Source organism: Glandiceps talaboti, chromosome 15, assembly GCF_964340395.1.
Source record: "Glandiceps talaboti chromosome 15, keGlaTala1.1, whole genome shotgun sequence".
In the NCBI taxonomy this organism is placed as follows: domain Eukaryota; kingdom Metazoa; phylum Hemichordata; class Enteropneusta; family Spengelidae; genus Glandiceps; species Glandiceps talaboti.
In genome coordinates this window covers 23665101-23687321 of record NC_135563.1, presented here as the reverse complement: position 1 = coordinate 23687321, position 22221 = coordinate 23665101, and the positions used below count along the sequence as shown (strand labels likewise).

The window sequence follows — 22221 nt, the reverse complement described above, 5'->3', positions numbered from 1 at the left end:
ATTCCATATAATTCAATGCCTACTTCAACGAGAACAAAGTGACGTAGCCTGTAGAATTTGTCAATATAGCTTACAGGTTTAATGAGTTATTTGCATAATTAAAGATTAATAGGTAACTACGCAATATCGGAAGAATGCAAGCTTCAAACGTCATAAAATGTGGTACACACAGCAGCGATAACAAAGTGCTAATGTCCTTAAATTTGGGTTGTGGTGTAGTTTTTAATTTTGATAAGTCATTTGCATAATTAAAGAGTTTTGATTGTTAGACAATATCTTCAAACTCCTTATACTTGCTTCAAACATTGATGGTAACAAAGCAAACGTGTCCATGGAGTATTTTTTAATTTTTAAAGTCATTTGCATATCATTAATTATTTTTGGTACTTACACAATACCTTAATGCAAACTTTGAATTCCATACAGTTTGGTTCAGAATTACACATTCTGGTATTACCTGTAAGAACTAATCGAATGGGTTTTGTCTTGTCCTTAAATTACTTTGTCTTCATCATTTCTTAATTTTTTTTATTTTATATTTCATATGTTCTCTTGGCCTGTAAGGACTTAGCCTTTCTAACAAGTAAACCGACCGGAAATCATATAGAAATTATTCATTTTGCACTCATCTCAAGATGATTTAAGAATGTTATTTGCACCAATAATCTCGTTTATTTACATTCCCCCATCAATATATTACTACCTTTATTAATAGTTAGTGTATGTATGGTATCTGTGTACGTTATGTATGGTATCTGTGTACGTTGTGTATGGTATCTGTGTACGTTGTGTATGGTATCTGTGTACGTTATGTATGGTATCTGTGTACGTTATGTATGGTACATGGTATCTGTGTACGTTATGTATGGTATCTGTGTACGTTGTGTATTGCTTTACTCTTTGGTTGTAATGTTATGTATTGTTACAAAAATGATAGCTAGTTGTATGGTACAGACACCAAGGGATTATTTTGTATCAAAAACAGAAGTGTCTTACTCTATAAATTCTTCAAAAGCAAAGTCAGAGGCTGTCGAGCATAAATCTGCTCAGAGAGTTTGCTATATTTTACAAGTTGGTTATCTGGTTGTCTTCTCATTCCAAGGGATGCAAATTACAAAATTCTTGAACAAACGACTTTCTTTATCCAAATTACCATATTTTAACACGTTCATTTTAGAAATGGGTTTTCCAAATTATAGAATAACTGTAAAGGTTATTATTCCTATCTTGGAACGGGAAGAAGGGCTGGGGTGGACTTTTGGAAAAAAAAGTGTTGTTGTTTTCTATTTTTAATGTCATGTTGTTTTGTGGTTATGTAGAAACTCTACAGCAAAGGCAAGACACCTTAATTATCTTATCAAGAAAAAGTACTTATATTTATTGTTAAAAGTATCTAAGAAAGATTTTTATATAACACAGGCAAAGACGTGCAAGATCAAATTTGGTACCCAGTTACAGTATGCCCTTAAGATGGTGTCTACGTCTGCTTCGGGTTGAACATTGTCAATAAACTCACGTAGCGATGACATTAATCATCTGTCGTTAGAATTACGGCAACGCGTTGGTATGCTATCATTGAAAACTACATGTATTACTTCAATTACTTGCAGGCGGGTAAGGTCTTTGATATCCACTAATGTACTATTTATCAATCTGAAGCACACCCAGTTAAATGATTGTATTACTTTAACTAAGTTCTTAGTAGTGTTACTAAACCCATTAGGGCTTTGATATACAAGAATGATAAGGTCATCGCATGGGAATCTAAGTTTAATGCACTAGATAGTGGAGTCTATCAGGTTCTCACGCTGTTAAACCTCACAGTATTGTTTTATCTTGTCTCATGGCCGGTCTGCCCGCTTTTATTCCTAACTATTGCAATCCTTTTTTGATACAAGTATCGTATTAGATCGAACATCTCTAGTGGATTAATGGACTCTCGAAGTTACAAAACATTGACAACATGATAGTCGCATTTGATATGATACTTGTTTGTTTGATGCATTGAGCTAACTTTTAATATTGCACTTGAAATACAAAATAATAAAAATTGCCTTGATTACTGAATACGATATTTTACAAATTGCTGTCGATCAAGCGTTCGGCCTACATGCACTTTTGATAAAATAATCCTGTGGGCCTACATGCAATTTTCATTAAAATAATGCGTATTGGAAAGGTAGAATCATTAAGAATTTAAAAAGTTATTTATTAAGTGTATTCATTCAGCGACAGTGATTTTAGTTTAATTTCTTGATTTCTCAATTTCAAGAATTTACAAATTCTAGAGGAACACGATATTGTCGTATTGTTGATTTCAGTCTGAATAGATAGTGGAACGCAACATTGTCGTATTGTTGATTTCAGTCTGAATAGACAGTGGAACGCAACATTGTTGTATTGTTGATTTCAGTCTGAATAGACAGTGGAACGCAACATTGTCGTATTGTTGATTTCAGTCTGAATAGATAGTGGAACGCAACATTGTCGTATTGTTGATTTCAGTCTGAATAGATAGTGGAACGCAACATTGTCGTATTGTTGATTTCAGTCTGAATAGACAGTGGAACGCAACATTGTCGTATTGTTGATTTCAGTCTGAATAGACAGTGGAACGCAACATTGTTGTATTGTTGATTTCAGTCTGAATAGACAGTGGAACGCAACATTGTCGTATTGTTGATTTCAGTCTGAATAGACAGTGGAACGCAACATTGTCGTATTGTTGATTTCAGTCTGAATAGACAGTGGAACGCAACATTGTCTTATTGTTGATTTCAGTCTGAATAGACAGTGGAACGCAACATTGTCGTATTGTTGATTTCAGTCTGAATAGACAGTGGAACGCAACATTGTTGTATTGTTGATTTCAGTCTGAATAGACAGTGGAACGCAACATTGTCGTATTGTTGATTTCAGTCTGAATAGACAGTGGAACGCAACGTTGTCTTATTGTTGATTTCAGTCTGAATAGACAGTGGAACGCAACATTGTTGTATTGTTGATTTCAGTCTGAATAGTCATAAGAAAAAAATACAACCATGAATGATCGATACAGACTACAGTTAAAATTCGATTTGTGCATCTTGTTGAATATTACATGAGATCTAAACTATAAATGTCATGACAAATTACAGTATCAAGCTACAAATCTTTTGCAAAGTTCTAGCAATCAGTAATGACCTTGATTGTCATCGTTTTCTCATCTAAGATTCTGCTGTTAAGTTGACGTGTATTCTGATAGAATCCTTATAGATGAGGACTCGGGAGTGTTGTTTTATAGTTATGTAGGCTCACATGTACACACTTTGAGGTGATGAGTATCGTTCGAAATTATTGTCAAGTTGAGCGATTAAGAACAGGGTCAAACAGTTCAAAAGTTACTGTAATGGATGTCTCGTAAATTCTTGTCTAGCAGTTTCATTGGTTTGTTAGTATCAGCTGCAGAGAGAACACAAACACGTGAGGGGAATAGATACGTTAATGGCCGTTTAATACACAGAATAAAATAGGGACAAATGTACTTTTACGAGGCAAATTTGGTTGTGTGGGGATATGGCTTACAGGATATCGACTAGAATACGCAGACGGTTTTTGCCGATTGTCATTATCAAAGTGCCGCCATTCACCGAGTGTCGATATCAAGGTGGTCCCAGCCTCTACCTCTCAACGAAGGTTTGAATCCTGATTAGGCGCTAGGCACTCTGTTATTGGGTCACCGACCTTACTTTAAAGACATTTAACACCAATAACAGTCGTTATTGTATTTTTGACCCCACTTTCGTGATTGAACAAATATCCGATGTTATTATATTCTTAACGTACACTGAAAAATCAATCGAAGTATAGCTTGCTATAATTTTACATAAAACTCGACTGAATGTAATAAGTGATATAGCTTTGCCTATTACAGTTAGATTGATAGCAACGGTTAAAGGTGCAAAAAAATCCACATTTTGTTTATAAAATAACAAGTTGGCTACTCTACCTTAATAACGATTTATAGGTTACGAACAACAACGTGTACGTGTTAGTCCTGAAATCCATTTCAATTTGTACGATATTATCTCAAAAAAGAGTCATCACTTTAGAAATCAGTTTTCTTTCTAATGATCAAGAGATGTCAATTTTTTGTCGAATCCTTATCATGTCAGAATCTATATGGATCTAGTCAATGTGTTCTATTGGGAATTTCGTGTAACACATTTATATGTCGCATGCAGATACATACTTTTGAGTTTTACATACAGTACACACTGTACTGACAGTGTACTGTCTGAGTATTATTTTGAGTGAAACTATTGTATAATGCAATATCGTAGCGTCATATGTTCTCTAAGTTCACACGATAACTGAATTAGTAGGTTGTTTTCAATTGTATTTTGTAGAATAGAGTTGGACATTTCCTGTAATTGTAAAAAAATGTCTGAAGTCTTTCATTTCAGAATCGATCGATATGATGTCATCTGATGGTGATTGTTTTGCGTCAAAGTTCATGTACAAATTTAAAAGTTGACATTTAAAACTGGCAGTAACAAATTATAATATTTATTAATTATGACTAATTATTGGCAAAAAAATAAATATGAAAAATTCAGATGAAAGTATAAAATATTCTGGTGGCGAAATGGCGAAAAATGTGAGACCACTTACCTGTAGCAAATATCATTGCCATACAAATCGCAATGTATAAGCCATATGTATGGAGTAATCGTTCGCCTCTAGTTATCTTCATAATGAAAACTGCTGTAATACTAATGTCGGATTTGCAACTCGTCTTGGACTTCCAATCACTCACTGCATGATGATTTGTAAAGCAGGTTAAAGTTGTTAAAGTGTTAACCTTGTTTGAGCAGCACTGACCACACACACTGTCCGTTGAGCCTTAGCAGAGAAGGAGTTTTCATAGATCTACTTTACACTGTAAAATTACGACCCGCTAATTAAAATTCCATTCGACGCAATTCTATATTCGAGCCTGGGAGCACAAGAGATAATATCCTGGAACGGATGTGGTGTGAAACGTTGGACACCACAATGCATCATTGGTCAGTTGAACAACGCATGAGAGAAGTTAAATGGCAAAAGGAGAGAGCAAGAGAGAGAAATGGGTAGAGGAAAAGCAGAGTAGATAAAGATGTTCCATGCGCGTGACGAAACTTCACATAGTCAGCCAGACGCGTGGCTACAAGGCAATTCTCGTCTGATTATTCTTGTATGTAAGTCAGCAATAAGTAAAGCGAGACTTTTGGCGGGAGTGATTTGTTCAGTATGAAGAACTTTGTGATCAAGCGTAGCTAATTAACCGATGTTTTGGCTGCCATTTGATTCGCCTACGTCTATTACACCCACAGCATGACTAATCTATTGTCAACATAGGTTTTAAATCACGATCATCGCCATCAATATCGTCATCATAATCTCCACGTCATCCGTATGGAGAACTTCAAAGTCGTGGACTGAATTCAAATGAATTATTGATAACATGAGCGAATGTAATATGTATTCAACGAGTTGGATCGTGTGACACGTTGTGCTGAACGTTTATTAGTCGGTAAAGTGTCGGTTTTCAATATGAAAACAAACGTTAGTCTGCCTACGGTTTGAAACAGTATACTTCATATCAAAAAATTGCATTTTATTCATTTTTTACAGTTCACGACTCTTTAGAAATAAAGAATTCGTGTCAGGATAGATTTATTAATTTCATCGTAATTCAAGACGACATTGAAGAGCTCTTCAATTTTCGTCAATATTCATATTAAATTTTGATACTACTAAGCGGGAAGTTTCTTGAAACAACACAACGTCAATGAACAAGTCCCCTGATAATATAAAATCAATATCATTATTGTAAAATCTCGGGTCACACCAACTGATCAGGTTTCGGGGATGGTGTGTTCATGTTGACAGAAGAAAATCTCTATGAGCATGAGAATTGTCTACTAATGATGCAAAGCCATTCAAGAACAATATTTATCCAGTTAGTTGGTAACCACAAAGAATAACTGTACGCAACACGTCAGCCAAAATAGTGATGTTTATTTGCTCTCAGATCGCTTGATCAGGAACATTATAGTGTTGAAAACAAGCATGTCGCCGCAGGGATAAATTCGAGGACGATTCGCCACTTCTCTATATGTCTTATGGGAATCTATCAAGTTATTGTATTAAGTCATTTATTTCTATAGGAGAAGCTGATAAAGCAAACTGAAAGCGGTCTCAGATGTGTAGATTAATATAAAATCAAATTATATTCATCTCCCATAAATGGCTTTACGATATAGCTCTGTCAGTCAGTCAACCTGTCTGCCTGCCTGCCTGCCTGCCTGCCTGTCTGATTGTCTGTCTGTCTGTCTGTCTGTCTGTCTCTCTGTCTGTCTGTCTGTCTGTCTGTCTGTCTGTCTGTCTGTCTGTCTGTCTGCCTGCCTGTCTATGTTGGGGACCATGGCTCGAACTGATAGTTTTAAGTCAAGATATATACACGCTATGGTTTTTGAAATGTTCAGTTTTATAATAGCAAAATATTAAAAAGTGTGAGAAAATAAAAACTCAAAATAGATTAGAAGGTTAAGGTTAGGTTTCTTGAAAGGACCTGTCATAAACAATTTTGAGGAAAGTGACCGATTCTTCTCCTTGGTATCAATTTTCATCTTATGTTTAAAGCACACTTAAACCTTTCCTTCGCCAGGATACTTAAAGACGAATACATGGAATGTTACAAGGACATAGAATCTACTAATCACGACTCATGGGAGATAACAATCTATCTGCATAGCGGCGGAATATTTGATATGGCCAAGGAAATGATTGACATAAAAGGGGTCAGTACCCTTATATATATATATATATATATATATATATATATATATATATATATATATATATATATATATATATATATATATATATGTACTACTAACACCTGGTTACGTATGTATAAGTTGGGAACCACCCAGTGGAGATTCATACATGAGACAAAATGTGCGCATATCGGCTCTGAATCCTAAAGGTAATTAGAATAGCGTGAGAAAAAAACCCTATTACAATCGGAAACGAATTGATTCTTCATTACCGCATCCTTTGCCGCCAAATGGTATCCAAGAGTTCTATGACAAATGTCTTGAGTTTTGAAAATGTAATTTATCGTTACACAGTGTCGATGGTCTGTTTTACAGTGGTTGGAATTATCACACTAGACCGATGTGTACTGAGATAGATTTGCGTTTGACAGCAATTGCAGGATGGAGGACAGATGACGCACGATTTCAAAATGTATAATACGTCTAGTAAGGAAAAATTGCATACAAGTACTGAAGAGTTACAGGTTTTTTTGGACATTACAAACATCAAATACGTTGTTTTCTTGGTCAGAATGTATTACATTCACATGTGCTGGTTGCTTGTGATGACAGGTTCGTATTTATTATGACTCCAAAGGACGGTCTTGTATCTTGCTATGCTGCTTTCGATGCAAATGTATCTTTACTAATACGTTCCCTGTTATTCGTCGTCTTTTGCTCATTTTCGTGTAAGTAGCCTTGATAATCATTTCAAGGAGATAGTCGAGGACTCGTGGTGATTATTAGATTGTGTTAGATTTAGAACAAAAATGCTAACAGCTTAAAGTATGTCTGGTATTTCAAACTTTTGCACCATGGCAGTTATTTTATTAGGACTAGAATGTACACCCAGTCTCATTTTTTTGTTTTATCACTACAGTATAATGACAACGTTTCAATCTTTTATAACACTCAGAATGAAGGTATACATAGGTATTGAAACTGTAAGGTATATTGACCTGATAAATAATACTAACTTAGGGTGTACTAACTTACAATTGAAATTGACAGCTATTATATTAGTAGTTTCATATTAAAGTGGTTTTGTGTTTATTACATTCTGTACTTTGTTAGTTTAGCAATTCTAAAAGATCAAATATTTTCATCGTCTATTACACTGTCGCCCCAGCAGAAGCGCATGCGCATGTCCTGAATGAACATATATACAGTATATACAGTACCGTAGCCTGCGGGGGGGGGGGGGGGCATGGGAGTTGTCTCCTTCCAATGCATCATTGTACCATATGGGTTTATATCTCCACTGTAGTGTAGGTGACAGAAGGGGTGGCTAAAATAATGATCGGGTTTCAATTGACGGGGCTTAACATTTTTTGAGAAGAGAGGTTGAGAGGAACTGCACCATTTGTTTAACCATAAATTGTGTACATTTCCTAACTGTAGCTATGCAGACAAATTGCATGAGATAGTATCAAGATGACTGAATAAGTTCTATGTAAACTCGACCTGAAATATTTTGCTGTCATTATATATGGTTTGTTTTATCCTTGTCAAGCATTGTGAAAAAATGAAATCGACCTACTTACCCAATGCGATGGGTGAGGTTACCCGTTGACCAGCATTTTTTATTTTTTCTGACCTTATAGATTAAATTGCGTATGCTAAAAGATATCATGTAAATTGCATGCAAATGTATGTAAATTAGCATTTTTCTAAATTTTAAATGCATGATTGCACCAAGACAAAATTCTGCCCCCCCCCCCCCTTGGCAATTTGGTCAGGCTACGGCCCTGATATATACTCCCTTGACTGAGGAAGGAAGGATATGGGTCAAGCAGTGGTAATAGTAGTACAGTAGTGATAGAGGTAGTGGTAGTGTAGTGGTAGTGTGGTGGTACAGGTAGTGATACATGTAGTGGTACTGTAGTTGTATAGTGGTGGTACAGTAATGGCATAGATAGTGATACAATGGTGGTACAGTAGTGATATAGATAGTGTTACAGTGGTGGTACAGTAGTGGTATAGATAGTGGTATAGATAGTGGTATAGATAGTGGTACAGTAGTGGTATAGATAGTGTTACAGTGGTGGTACAGTGGTGGTATAGATAGTGGTAAAGTGGTAGTACAGTAGTGGTATAGATAGTGGTACAGTAGTGGTATAGATAGTTACAGTGGTGGTACAGTCGTGGTATAGATATTGGTACAGTGGTGGTACAGTAGTGGTATAGATAGTGTTACAGTGGTGGTACAGTAGTGGTATAGATAGTGGTACAGTGGTGGTATAGTAGTGGTATAGATAGTGTTACAGTGGCCGTATAGATAGTGTTACAGTGGTGGTTCAGTAGTGGTACAGTAGTGGTATAGATAGTGTTACAATGGTGGTATAGATAGTGTTACAGTGGTGGTACAGTAGTGGTACAGTAGTGGTACAGTAGTGGTATAGATAGTGTTACAATGGTGGTATAGATAGTGTTACAGTCGTGGTACAGTAGTGGTATAGATAGTGTTACAGTGGTGGTATAGTAGTGGTATAGATAGTGTTACAGTGGTGGTATAGATAGTGTTACAGTGGTGGTATAGATAGTGTTACAGTAGTGGTATAGATAGTGTTACAGTGGTGGTATAGATAGTGTTACAGTGGTGGTACAGTGGTGGTATAGATAGTGTTACAGTGGTGGTATAGATAGTGTTACAGTAGTGGTATAGATAGTGTTACAGTGGTGGTATAGATAGTGGTACAGTGGTGTTACAGTAGTGGTATAGATAGTGTTACAGTAGTGGTATAGATAGTGTTACAGTGGTGGTATAGTAGTGGTATAGATAGTGTTACAGTAGTGGTACAGTAGTGGTATAGATAGTGTTACAGTGGTGGTACAGTGGTGGTACAGTAGTGGTATAGATAGTGTTACAGTGGTGGTATAGATAGTGTTACAGTAGTGGTATAGATAGTGTTACAGTGGTGGTATAGATAGTGTTACAGTAGTCGTATAGATAGTGTTACAGTGGTGGTATAGATAGTGGTACAGTAGTGGTACAGTGGTGGTATAGATAGTGGTACAGTAGTGGTACAGTCGTGGTATAGATAGTGGTACAGTGGTGGTACAGTAGTGGTATAGATAGTGTTACAGTCGTGGTATAGATAGTGTTACAGTGGTGGTATAGATAGTGTTACAGTGGTGGTACAGTGGTGGTATAGATAGTGTTACAGTCGTGGTATAGATAGTGTTACAGTAGTGGTACAGTGGTGGTATAGATAGTGTTACAGTGGTGGTATAGATAGTGGTATAGATAGTGTTACAGTGGTGGTATAGATAGTGTTACAGTCGTGGTATAGATAGTGTTACAGTGGTGGTATAGATAGTGTTACAGTCGTGGTATAGATAGTGTTACAGTGGTGGTATAGATAGTGTTACAGTCGTGGTATAGATATTGTTACAGTCGTGGTATAGATAGTGTTACAGTGGTGGTATAGATAGTGTTACAGTCGTGGTATAGATAGTGTTACAGTGGTGGTATAGATAGTGTTACAGTAGTGGTACAGTGGTGGTATAGATAGTGTTACAGTCGTGGTATAGATAGTGTTACAGTGGTGGTACAGTGGTGGTATAGATAGTGTTACAGTCGTGGTATAGATAGTGTTACAGTGGTGGTATAGATAGTGGTACAGTGGTGGTACAGTAGTGGTATAGATAGTGGTATAGATAGTGGTACAATGGTAATGTAGTGGTGATACAGCAGTGGCACAGTAGTGGTATAGATAGTGGTATAGATAGTGGTACAATAGTAATACAGTGGTGATACAGTAGTGGTACAGTAGTGGTATAGATAGTGGTATAGATAGTGATACAACAATAATACAGTGGCGATACAGTAGTGGTACAGTGGTGGTATAGATAGTGGTACAGTAGTGGTATAGATAGTGGTATAGATATTGGTACAATAGTAATATAGTGGTGATACAGTAGTGATACATGTTGTGGTATAGATAGTGATATAGTAGTGGTATAGATAGTGGTACAATAGTAATACAGAGGCGATACAGTAGTGGTACAGTAGTGGTATAGATAGTGGTATAGATAGTGGTACATGTTGTGGTACAGCATATAGGTTTATTTTTGGAACGCACATAGTGCTTGAAATGGGGTGAAAGTATGCCCGATATAGTTGTAACAGATTGCGTGGTATTCAAAATCAAGAGGAAATAGTCAACAAGATTGTCGAGGCCATTGTGATCGGAACTGCTGATAACAAGACCCAGAGTTTCAGAGAGGAATACTAACAAAAACACAATTTCTGGCAAATTTTATTTGATGTGATCGATAAGAAAATCATGGATATGGCTCCAGTAAGAATGATGATAGACGAATTGACCTTTATTGCCAAGATATAATTCTAAGAAATAAACCTTAATTTAGAATTGAACAGTGTAACAAATAACTGCATTGAATGAATCAAATGTCTATAGAAAACAAACGTGTATAACTATAAATACACGATATTTTTAAGGATGTCCGAGAAATATGACTGCTCGAATCACAAATGTTTAATGGTGAAAAATAAACTTTAAAGTTTTGCGTAAAATGTGATATCAATATAAACTTTTGTCACTAGTTATTACATTTCCGACACCGAATACGAAAAACATTTTAACAAAAATAGTATACAAATACAAATGAATTTGTTCTACACTATACTATGCTACATGGCACAACAGGGCAGGGTATGGCAAGGTGCGACACTACACTGCACTGCACTACATTGCACTATACTCTAAAATTATAGTGAATGGGTTATTACAATGTAAACAATAAACAAACCTGAACTGTGTTTACTCCTCTAAGATTACAGTGAATGGGTTATTACAATGTAAACAATAGACAAACCTGAACCGTGTCAAATGTGATAATATAAAACTATGAAAACATGTAACAAGCTTATCAGTAACTGAAGTTCTTTAAAAAAAATAAAGATATATGAGAGTTGAGTTGAATATTCGTCTCCAAATAAATGTGGAGCTGAGTGGATACAAGTGAATGTGGCAAGCTAAAAGCAATGGTGTTTATAGGCAGCTTATATACCAGAAAAGTTTATAAAGTTCTGATAAAGTACAAAAAAGTAGTGATTATATTTTACAAATATTCAAATTATGGTTGTCTATCATTCTATCGGAAATAAACTGTACAGTCTTTCCTCGTTCGCAAATGAGAAAATCATATTCACCGTAAAGTATTTTTGATCTCTATTGACCCAAAAGTGGGAAATCAAAAATAAAATATAACCATATATATAACTTTACAGCACTAAAAAAAGAAAAAGCATCACGAAGGGTTAAACTGTAAAAATGTCCGACATAATACAGAGAGATGGACATCCCAACTTAGGGTTATTGTGTGTTTGGATGGATATCAGGTTTTTTTTTGGTCGGATATCAAAGATTATTGGGTGTTTGGATAGATATCAAAGAATAATCTAATCTAATCTAATTTTTTTATATAGCGCATTCCATATAACTATCACAATGCGCTTTACAAAGCACATAAACACGAGTACAAAAACAGACTCAAGCAAAAAAGTCTTATTGAAGTTATACGTCTTAAGACCTGATTTAAATGCCTGGAATGTAGTGTCACTCTACAGATACGATGGCAGAGCATTCCACAAGCGTGGGGCACAAATTGAGAATGCTCTGTCACCATAATAAGCAGTATTGCTGAGTGGTTGGTGTAATGCTATGTATTTGGTCAGATATCAAGGGTTATTATGTATTTGATATCAAGGGTTGGGCTATGGTGTGTTTAGATGAATATCGAGGGTTATTTGTGTGTATGAATGAATATCAAGGATTATTGTGTGTTCTGGTCGGATATCAAGGGATAGTGTGTGTTCGGACGGATATCAAGGGTTATTGTGTATTTGGATGGATATCAAGGGTTATTGTGTGTTTGGATGGATATCAAGGGTTTTTTGGTACGGACGGATATCAAGGGTTAATGTGTGTTTGATTGGATATCAAGGGCTTTTTAGTCGATGTCAAAGTTTAGTGTGTGTTTGGTCGGATATCAAAGGTTATTGTGTGTTTGGTTAGATATCAAAGACTACTATGTATTTGGTCGAATATCAAGGGTTATTATATATTTGGTCGGATATCAAGGGTTATTGTGTGTTCGGACGGATATCAAGGGTCATTGTGTGTTTAGGTGTGTTTGGTGAATAGCAAGGTGTGTGTATTGTGTGTTTGGTCGGATATCATAATCAAAGGTGTGTTTTAATGGATATCAAGGGTTATTGTGTGTTTGGTATGAAAACTGTACAAACCTCTGATAGGCCTTTTTCTAAATCGGCATGCATAAATTGAAACCTATTAAAGTGGCCCCTTTTTATCAATTTGAAAATATGTACCTCAAATACAATGTGTGTGTTTCCCTTTTTTATATTTATCGTTAAACAAAGGCCTCTGTAACCATCATTCATGAACCCATTTTAAAATGTACAGTAGTAACTCTTAAGTCTTTGTCCAATTTACTACGACTGTTATGTTTCGAACGCAGGTTGGAAACATTCGATCACATCATCATACATCGCAAAGTAACACTGCAAGATAGGCATATAGGTGATCAGCAGTATGCTACGTCCTAGCTACGCTGAAACAACAGGCTGAAAGAGCCGATTAGCGTGATCAAAGCGAAAAACCAAACACTTATGCGATCCACTACAATGGCAAGATGTTTCCACTCTTTTACGATCTGAAAATTAAAAATAAAACGTTTGAGTAACTTATATGTTCTGTCACATCATTTCAAAAGTTTGGAAAATCAACGTACAAACTTTTCTATTCATAACACATTTTCTGTTAGCCTCTCTCTCTGTCTCCCCCTCCCCACCCCCCTCTCTCCCCCCCTCTCTCTCTCTCTCTCTCTCTCTCTCTCTCTCTCTCTCTCTCTCTCTCTCTCCTGCAAAACGTCTCACAATGAGTGGAATGTTATGAAATAAATAAGAAATGTCACACACTCTTCAAAATAGAACACTGTGATGTTTCTGTTTGTGCTAGGAATAAATGGAACGAGAGCTACTAATAGCAATTGGTAAAGTAATGAATAGGGTTGAAGAAGAACATAATCTTCATATATTACGTTGTTCGGAATAAAAAAGCAGTTTGTTGAGAATGTATAGCTAAAAAATATATTTTAGCTGGCAACAATTATAAAGAAATAAATTTATAAAAGAAGAAGAAGAAGAAGAAAGGAATAACTAATCAAGCAAAGAAAAGTGTTTCACTATATCTGAATTAAAGTGGTACTCCAAAGATTATACAAACACACACAATTTTAAGTTAACCTCTCATTTTTGAATATTGTCTAAGTTTCTTTGATTTTACTGACAAAATGTAACTTATGACTCTCTACTCATTTCAAATATAGTCTGAGCATATTAATATTAAAGATGTACGTACCTTCTCGGCGTATAAGGTTTTTTTCAATTTTGGTCTCTGAAGTTCCATCAATTTTAGCAATAATCGTTCCAAATTGTCAATGTCACTTTGAACTTTCACCTCTCTAACAGCTGTCATGCTGCCATTTTTGTCCATATTTTGAGCTGAAAGTCCGTTCGACTTCACATCTTTATCAATAAGTTTTGAATCATCCCTTTTGTCGAGTTCCAAGTAGCTCATGGATTCTTGGGGATTTTCCAAGTCTGTGCACTGTGAGACTCTTTGAATTTCAAAGTCTGCAGTTGAGGGCGCTACACAGTTTCTTGGTACAGAAGATCTTTGGTCAGACTCATCAGGTGTAGGATCCTTGGTGAAATCATCTCCCAAAAGCAGATATTTCGGTAAAATTTGGAGGAATACCTTTCTCACCCAAGGACTCATGCGGTACTGCCTCGCGGAGCGGTGACGTATGTTGATAATAATAACTGTCATAATGACGGCCGCTGCGGTAATACACATGACGAACAACAAGTATGTGCCTATCAGAGGCGAAGTTTCTGAAGTTGCCGGCATAATTTCTGCCACCAAAAGACTGAAAATGGAGAGCGCAATCAGAATAGAAATGCAAATTGTCATTTTCTCACCGCTGTCAGAAGGCATATAGAACGTAAACACGGTAAGGAATGAGAAAGCAACGCACGGCAACACAATATTGAGCACGTAATAAAGAGCTCGTCGCTGAAAATGTAAGGTGTATCGTATAACACTGTACGCTTCATCCGGACAACAGTCGTCGAAGTCAAGATATGCTTCGACCTGGCTTTCGTTTGGAAATGTCCATTCCACGTTATCTATGTAATTTTCTTTCGGGACGTGATGTGACACCGGTTGAAGCACAATTTGAGAGGCATCAAAGTCCCATGGACCGAAGGAGAGTGGACATCTTTGGTGGTCGAATGGGAAATAGGTAACGTCAATTGCACATGGACTAACCAACTTTGCCGGAGGCACCATCCATATTTCACCGTAGTAATAAACGGTTGCATATTTCCAAGTTGGAAGTAACTGCTCGCCATCGCCGCTGTCATGATAAATAAAAAAAGAAAGGAATTTATCTGTCTTGTTCCGATAGATTATCACAGAAAATGACCGAGGTAATTAAAATGCGCTCACACGAGCAACAATTTGTGCGCTTTTTTGAACTTGCATCTAAACTTAAAACAGATCTCGGGACACCTGTTTCTTATCATTACATGTTTTTTTAACATTCAACTCGTGGTTGCCGTACGACCAAAATATTAAAGACAATCACTGTAAAAAGGAGGTTGCTCTGTTGTTTGTGTTTTCCATTTTTGGTTGGCACTCCCAAAAGCTCCTGTCACAGCAATGCTGAATATATTAAGATGACGTACCTGTTGTCGAGCACGAGGTCAGGATACCACAGCCAATCAAATGGCACGGAAACAGACTCAATATCACTGTAGTTTGCAGGATCCCATTGTAGACGAAAATCGATCCAGTACTGCAAATCAAATCGTAAAATAACAGTCAACGGAGTCTGTCGCCCTTTTTATCACATACATGATTTTCCCACCTGTTGATTTGTCACATTTTTTCTGTAGTTACATTCATTTTGGCATTACACTGTAATGTATCGGACGTGTTGTCACATAGAACCGTTTTCCCTCTACCTCCAGTAAGTTTTCATTTTCATCATGTACATTGTAATACCTTTTAATATCCCTTTATTGTCAACCAGCTTTCGTAGCTTTTAAGTTTCCACTGCGTAGTACTTTCAATCATCACATTATTTTGTAATTGTTGGTTAAAGCCGTTTTAGTTGCACGGTTTCCGTAGTTTTTATTTAGTGTTTTTTCCCTACTACTTTTATTGTATGTAGATTTCGCTGATGCAGATCTTCTTTGTAGGATCGAATCGTCGGAAGTTTTGAATTAATAAACTCTTTTTGAAACCTAGTTCTTCCTTCATCGTCGACTAAAGTCAACCTATAATTGTAAAACTGGCCAAAATGAACAACCTGCTAGTTTATTTCAAACATTGGCGGCAACTTCCAAGCAATTGCGTAGAGGCCGTTGTCATATCACATCAGTTATGTATTCACATAAATGTAAAATACTTCTGCATGCAAACCTACTATCAACTTAGTGGTGTGTATATAGGGCTTACAATATGTCCTGGTTCATTGGCTTTATCAAACTAAAAGTATTTTTTCAACTAATCTGTGATTAGTCTAGTACATACAATCTAATTAAATGTCACACGGGTCATTTTTTATTTACGATAGGTTGTATTTCACATCTACTTTGTTTGACCTTTGTTGGCATTTACCATCTCCCATCGGATTTACCAAAGAGAACGCAAATGACACACGTAGATGTAAACTAATCACTTGACATGCACATTGAATCTATAACTCTTAGTTGTAGACTAATCACATGCACATTGAATCTAGAACTCTTAGTTATAGACCGACCAGGTTTTAATCAGGTTTGTACTCTAGGAAATAAAAACACTAATCTGCACTTGCAATCATACCAAAAGCATTGTGGAACAAATTTTTTTTGGCTATTACAGAAATGTTCAAAAACATACAATTTCCAGTAGCAATGTTTGGAACTAATCAGTTGAAATGGCTGTTACCTAAATTTATTTGCTATATTTCTATTCTCACCACAAATTTCATATATCATTGTAAAAGTAGAAGTAAGGATTTAAACTTTGATCATCTAAAGAATCTTATTTATATAAAATATAGAACAGAAAAACGTATAGCGGAGAATAGTATTGCACTTCAAAAACACTTTGAGAAATGGCCGCTGACTTTACATGTAAATGAAGTGTACATCCTATCAACTCCACACATAGACTTATACATTACAAGGTACAGGTGATTGTTTTGAATAGATGTACAATGTAACTTGTATATTGTAAGGCATCTTTATTATATTTGATTTTCATGTTTGCTCCTAAGGAAAGAGTCCCATGTAATAAAAGTCACTAATGATACACAAGAATTACCCCTAAAAAGTACTTGTGATAGCAAAAAGTCACTTCTAGAAGTCACTAATGACTTAAGCATCCTTATTATAATTTAAAAGCCTGTGAGTGAGACAGCACACATACCTGATTCAGCCACACTCGTGTTGTAATTAATTGGTTCTTCTCGTCCTATGAAATAAACAAGAAAGTTTAAATAAATCTTTCACATCAGAACTTGTTAGCAACTCTGTAAGAGGACTTATTTTAGTACCATAATGTGGCAAACAGTTTAAATATTTTCCCCTACATTAAGTGTGCTTAGTTTGTGATAAGATTTGATATTGCACCTGGCCTAGACCTGCTGCGGTACAACCCTTACAGTTTCCAACTACTTTATGGAGACCACACTACGCTAGAGCTGGATGTATTCTCAATCCTGCAAATAACAATCAGATAATATAAAGTACCATCAATGTGCAAACATGTTATTCTATATCGTATCATGAATTGATCAATGCAAACACACGTGAATGTGCATTTTAAGCAGAGTTTCAATACACATGGTAGTAGAATGTTATAACCTGATTTGCTAGTGTTGATATATCTACATGTGCATCCATGCTTTCTATATATTGTATAAACAAAGCCCAGTACAGTCACTGTAATTTGTAACTATATTTTACAATTCTGTGGGAATCGAGAACGGGTTGCAGAGTGGTACTGGAAAGAACGAATAATTTATAATTAGAGTGTCGATGATAGGTTTATCCTTTTCATAGTTTAATAATGTAATTATAAATTAACCGTATCCGTTAGGTAAATAATAGGCTGTGAGTTAGGCTTATAGGTCTCTATCAACAACATTCATAAACTTTTCCTGTTCTCTACAGCATTAGATTGTTTAGAACTGTATGAAGACAGTGTTATTGATTGTGAATTCCTCGACTCTGTAAGCTGCCTTTGTAAGTGTTCAAATGATGTATTGATTATTTGCCAAATTAAGTCCCTGTGTGATAGGAGAATTTATGCGCTGCGTTCACAAGTACCACCATTGACAGTAACAAGCCATATACTATAGGTTCCGAGTATACAGTAGTAGGGAAGACAATATATATTTATGTTATACTTACTACATCCATAATTTGATTGACAGATAGACCAAAGTACATCGTCAAAGGTACTCCGCTCTCATTCACGGGCATGACATGTTTACTGTAATCAGCGAAAAGATCAGTTTGCAGTCTTTTTATTTCATCGGATAATATTGTTCCCAAGGCATCTAGAGAGAAAATTTGAAAGATGTTTTGTAGCTATTCTTTCTCAACAAACTGTGTTTTTATTCCGAACAACGTGTGAAGATTATGTTCTTCATTCATTACTTTACCAGTTGTTATTAATAGCTCTCTTTCCATTTATTCCTAGCACAAACAGAAACATCGCTGTGTTCTATTTTGAAGAGTGTGTGACATTTCTTATTTATTTCATAACATTTCACACATTGCGAGACATTTTGCAGGAGAGAGAGAGAGAGAGAGAGAGAGAGAGAGAGAGAGAGAGAGAGAGAGAGAGAGAGAGAGAGAGAGAGAGAGAGAGAGAGAGAGAGAGAGAGCGAGCACACTAATTAAATGTTATATCAAAGCTTAGATTGATTCTAACTAATCTTATCTGTCTATCTACAAGACGTCTCACTGCCTTCATATCAGGAAGCTTTAATATAAAGTTTTGTAGTCCGTATACGCAGTGTACATCTTACCAAAAACTTTACAACATAAAGCCTGAGTAAGTACGTTAAATAAAACATACAATGGGCCAACAATGACGACATTCACTGTATGTTCATACTCATGAAGAATACACGATTCGCATGAATAGAAATACAAAGAAGGGTTCATCCTATTATGTGAATTGATTTGCCAAGAGTTTGTCACAAGTCAATAACGCTCTTTTCTCTACAAACGTCCACCTCGACTAATGACGTCATCGATTTACTCAACAGCAGGCGACATCACTCACACGTAAAACATCTAGCTTAGAATTAACATGACACTTATGTCGACATACACAGTGCTTTGTTATAGTTAGAATTAAAATGAAAAGACTTGAAACTTTGCTACAAAGAGCCTTGGTACATTAAATTACGACTTCAAACATTGAAGGTGTTACTGCATGGCATGGATACAATTGTTCGGTTACTATTATACGAACTACGTACGACAGCAGCATATAGGACAGCTCAGTAACACCTACTTTTTTAACTAACTAACTAACTATATACAATCATTTAAGTTCAGTTTTTGTTCAGTTATTGAAATTATGAAGTACTTCCTAGTTGGTTTGTAGTTTACACCCCGGTTGGTACAGTAAATATGTTGACGGCCAAGCTACAGTGTATTATTATCGTCATGGACACGGATAACATCTATGCGCCCCCTCTCACAAACTAGCTTTCGTGGCAAGTGTTCACGTAAAACGACCGTTGCCTTGGATTAGTTCTCATTTTGTATTTCTACCATTTATCAAAGTTCTTTATTTGTTTCGAGTAGTTCAACATCAACCCAACACACAATGATATAATAAGAACGTCTATTGATGGGATAGAATAGTCTTATTCCGAGCTGTTGAGTTTATAGTAAATGGAAGAAAAGTTGCCGTGACGTAACGAATAAACGAACAATGTAAAGTTTAATTAAGAAACTTTCAATAGAAAGACAAATGTCTGACAGAGATCTGTGAAGCGTAGTTAACGAGAATGTACAAGTTCTAGTCTTTCTTTTCAGTGCTTTACTATCCGATTTCAACGACAACGACAGTTATATTAAAATCTCACTGAATAATACTACGTAACAGGTTAAATAAAAACTTCACGGTGAAGTACGAAAAGATAAGAAAACGTTTAAATATTGTTATAATAAAGTCCTGTATATTACTTCTTTTCCGAATTATTGAAATGGATGCAATTATATTTCTAAGCCTCTCGTGATATTCTTTGTAAATTTATCTTACCGTCAACTGTTCATGAATTAGTTATTCTTCAAATGATTATAATGGCCGATACCAGCCTTAACCCTTACAACCAGTAAATTGTTACCACCACCACCACCACCACCACCACCACCACCACCACCACCACCACCCCAATATTGATAATTTTTCAGACACCGATATTAATGTTAATTTACCATGGATTGAGTAGCACGACTTCATTGAGATACGACGAGGTACTGTATAGATACTAAGGCATGGGAAAACGTTGTACTTTTACATACCTGAGGTTAAACTTGTGAGCAGCAACGCCTGCAAACACAAAAACGTGGCGGACGCTTGAGACACTGTTCCCATTCTCATGTTCACTGAGTCCATCTAAAACTTGTCAAAGTTATATATTATGGCCAAATGTACGGTCAAAGAATGAAAGTTCCGCTGATACATCGGACAGACACGTTTATAAATAGTTGCATTGTTGTCTTTGTTACCAGGCGGTACATTTGTAAGACAAAGGACGTTCTTGTCAAACTAAGTTGTCATTCAGGATTAACCGTTTTCCATCAATCGACCAGTGACAGTGAAATCTGCAGTGAGATAGCGTTACTTTGAGGCGCGCCCTCTAAGTTTATTTATGAGTTTTACTTTCTTTTTAATCATTCCACATGGAAAAGTTGAAGATACGAAATTGTCCACTGCAAAGCCGATACAATACTCTATTCGGGGATTCTTAACTTGTGTAGAGATTTGTCGTATTTTTAAATGTTTGTATTTGTTCATGTGTGTATTTGATAAATGTCACAATTTTTTTTTAAAATCTAGGACATAACAAATAAAGAACATGCATTTATTTCATCCATCATGGTCGAACACAATCTGATTAAAATCCGATGTAGATGTCGGCGATCAGGCTAAAAAATGTAAACATGTACTACGAAGGTCAATTCAAGCTAAATAACGATGGTAAGATAGCAATGCACGATTAGCCGACATCTACATCGGATTTTAATCAGATTGGGTCGAACACAGAAGTAAATTTTTTGAGGGAACTATGTGTTCTACAAAGATTTGTTTTGCTTCAACATCTAATTTTATTCTACTTCTTTCGCAGGTTGTTGATGTGTTCTCACACAACTAAATTATGAAGTCAGCTGAGATACTAACTAAAGATACAAATTCAACTATTGGTCAGCTGAGAATAAGGATACTAAGTTTTGGACAAACATTCTTAATAATTTACTCAGCAAGGAACACGGATAAAGTGTAATGAGTAAAAACATAATCAGCTGAAAATGAAATAAATTGAATAAAAGGAAGTATAAAAATAATATTGTATGATAGTGCCCTCACTGCACTCACTACTGAAGTTTTTCGTGGTGGGAACTTTCCATAAACAGTTATTATCAAGGCTTGCAATTTTATTCGGAAGGTTGTGAGTAGGAAACGAACCTGAGACAGTCCTGTGCACTAACTATTTGGCGTCCCGAAATTGACCCACGACGCCGTTTTGGTCCCTTCTTTCCCAATGTCGCTTACTCACTTATATATCTGTGGTCCTCAGTACATAAAAAATATTCTCGAACTCTAATAGGTATCGAACCCGAAACAGTTACATAGGCTTAGGTCTTGATGTCCACCACTTCAACCACTACTCCACATGGGGGTGTTGTGGATACATTGTTACATTACAAACATCTATGTTGCTGTACACTTACTTTTGGCGATCGTTTCAGCCATGTACGTCCGAGGTGCTTATTTCCATATACTTCCATGGTGAGACTAATACATCCATGGTCTATTGTATTGTATACATATAAGGGTGGTGAAAAATAAGCACCTCGGACGTACATGGCTGAAACGATCGCCAAAAGTAAGTGTACAGCAACATAGATGTTTGTAATGTAACAATGTATCCACAACACCCCCATGTGGAGTAGTGGTTAAAGTGGTGGATATCAAGACCTAAGCCTATGTAACTGTTTCGGGTTCGATACCTATTAGAGTTCGAG

At 36.1% G+C, this 22221-nt stretch overlaps 2 protein-coding genes across 2 annotated transcripts in view; both read right to left on the bottom strand.

Moving 5' to 3' along the window:
• Positions 1-5046, bottom strand: part of LOC144446692 (neuronal acetylcholine receptor subunit beta-3-like) — a 29825-nt gene extending 24779 nt beyond the window's left edge. The window contains exon 1 of the mRNA XM_078136513.1: positions 4654-5046. Within this exon, the coding sequence (XP_077992639.1) occupies positions 4654-4735 (82 nt within the window). The 5' untranslated portion in view covers positions 4736-5046. The remainder of the gene's footprint in view (positions 1-4653) is intronic.
• An 8387-nt stretch (positions 5047-13433) lies between these two features.
• On the bottom strand, positions 13434-20575 carry LOC144446366 (neuronal acetylcholine receptor subunit beta-3-like). Its single transcript, XM_078136113.1, has 6 exons — positions 20497-20575; positions 18361-18509; positions 17375-17419; positions 15643-15752; positions 14252-15311; positions 13434-13544 (listed from the first exon to the last, which is right to left on the bottom strand). The coding sequence occupies exons 1-6, from the start codon at positions 20573-20575 to the stop codon at positions 13434-13436; spliced, it is 1554 nt and encodes a 517-aa protein (XP_077992239.1).
• Positions 20576-22221: the final 1646 nt, after the last annotated feature.

Coding starts and splice junctions, on each gene's coding strand:
- LOC144446366 (XM_078136113.1), bottom strand. CDS start 20,575: ATGAGAATGGGAACAGTGTCTCAAGCGTCCGCCACGTTTTTGTGTTTG. Junction 18,510..20,496: donor GCTCACAAGTTTAACCTCAG/GTATGTAAAAGT, acceptor TTTTCTCTCTAG/ATGCCTTGGGAACAATATTA. Junction 13,545..14,251: donor AAACCTTATACGCCGAGAAG/GTACGTACATCT, acceptor TTTAATTTTCAG/ATCGTAAAAGAGTGGAAACA.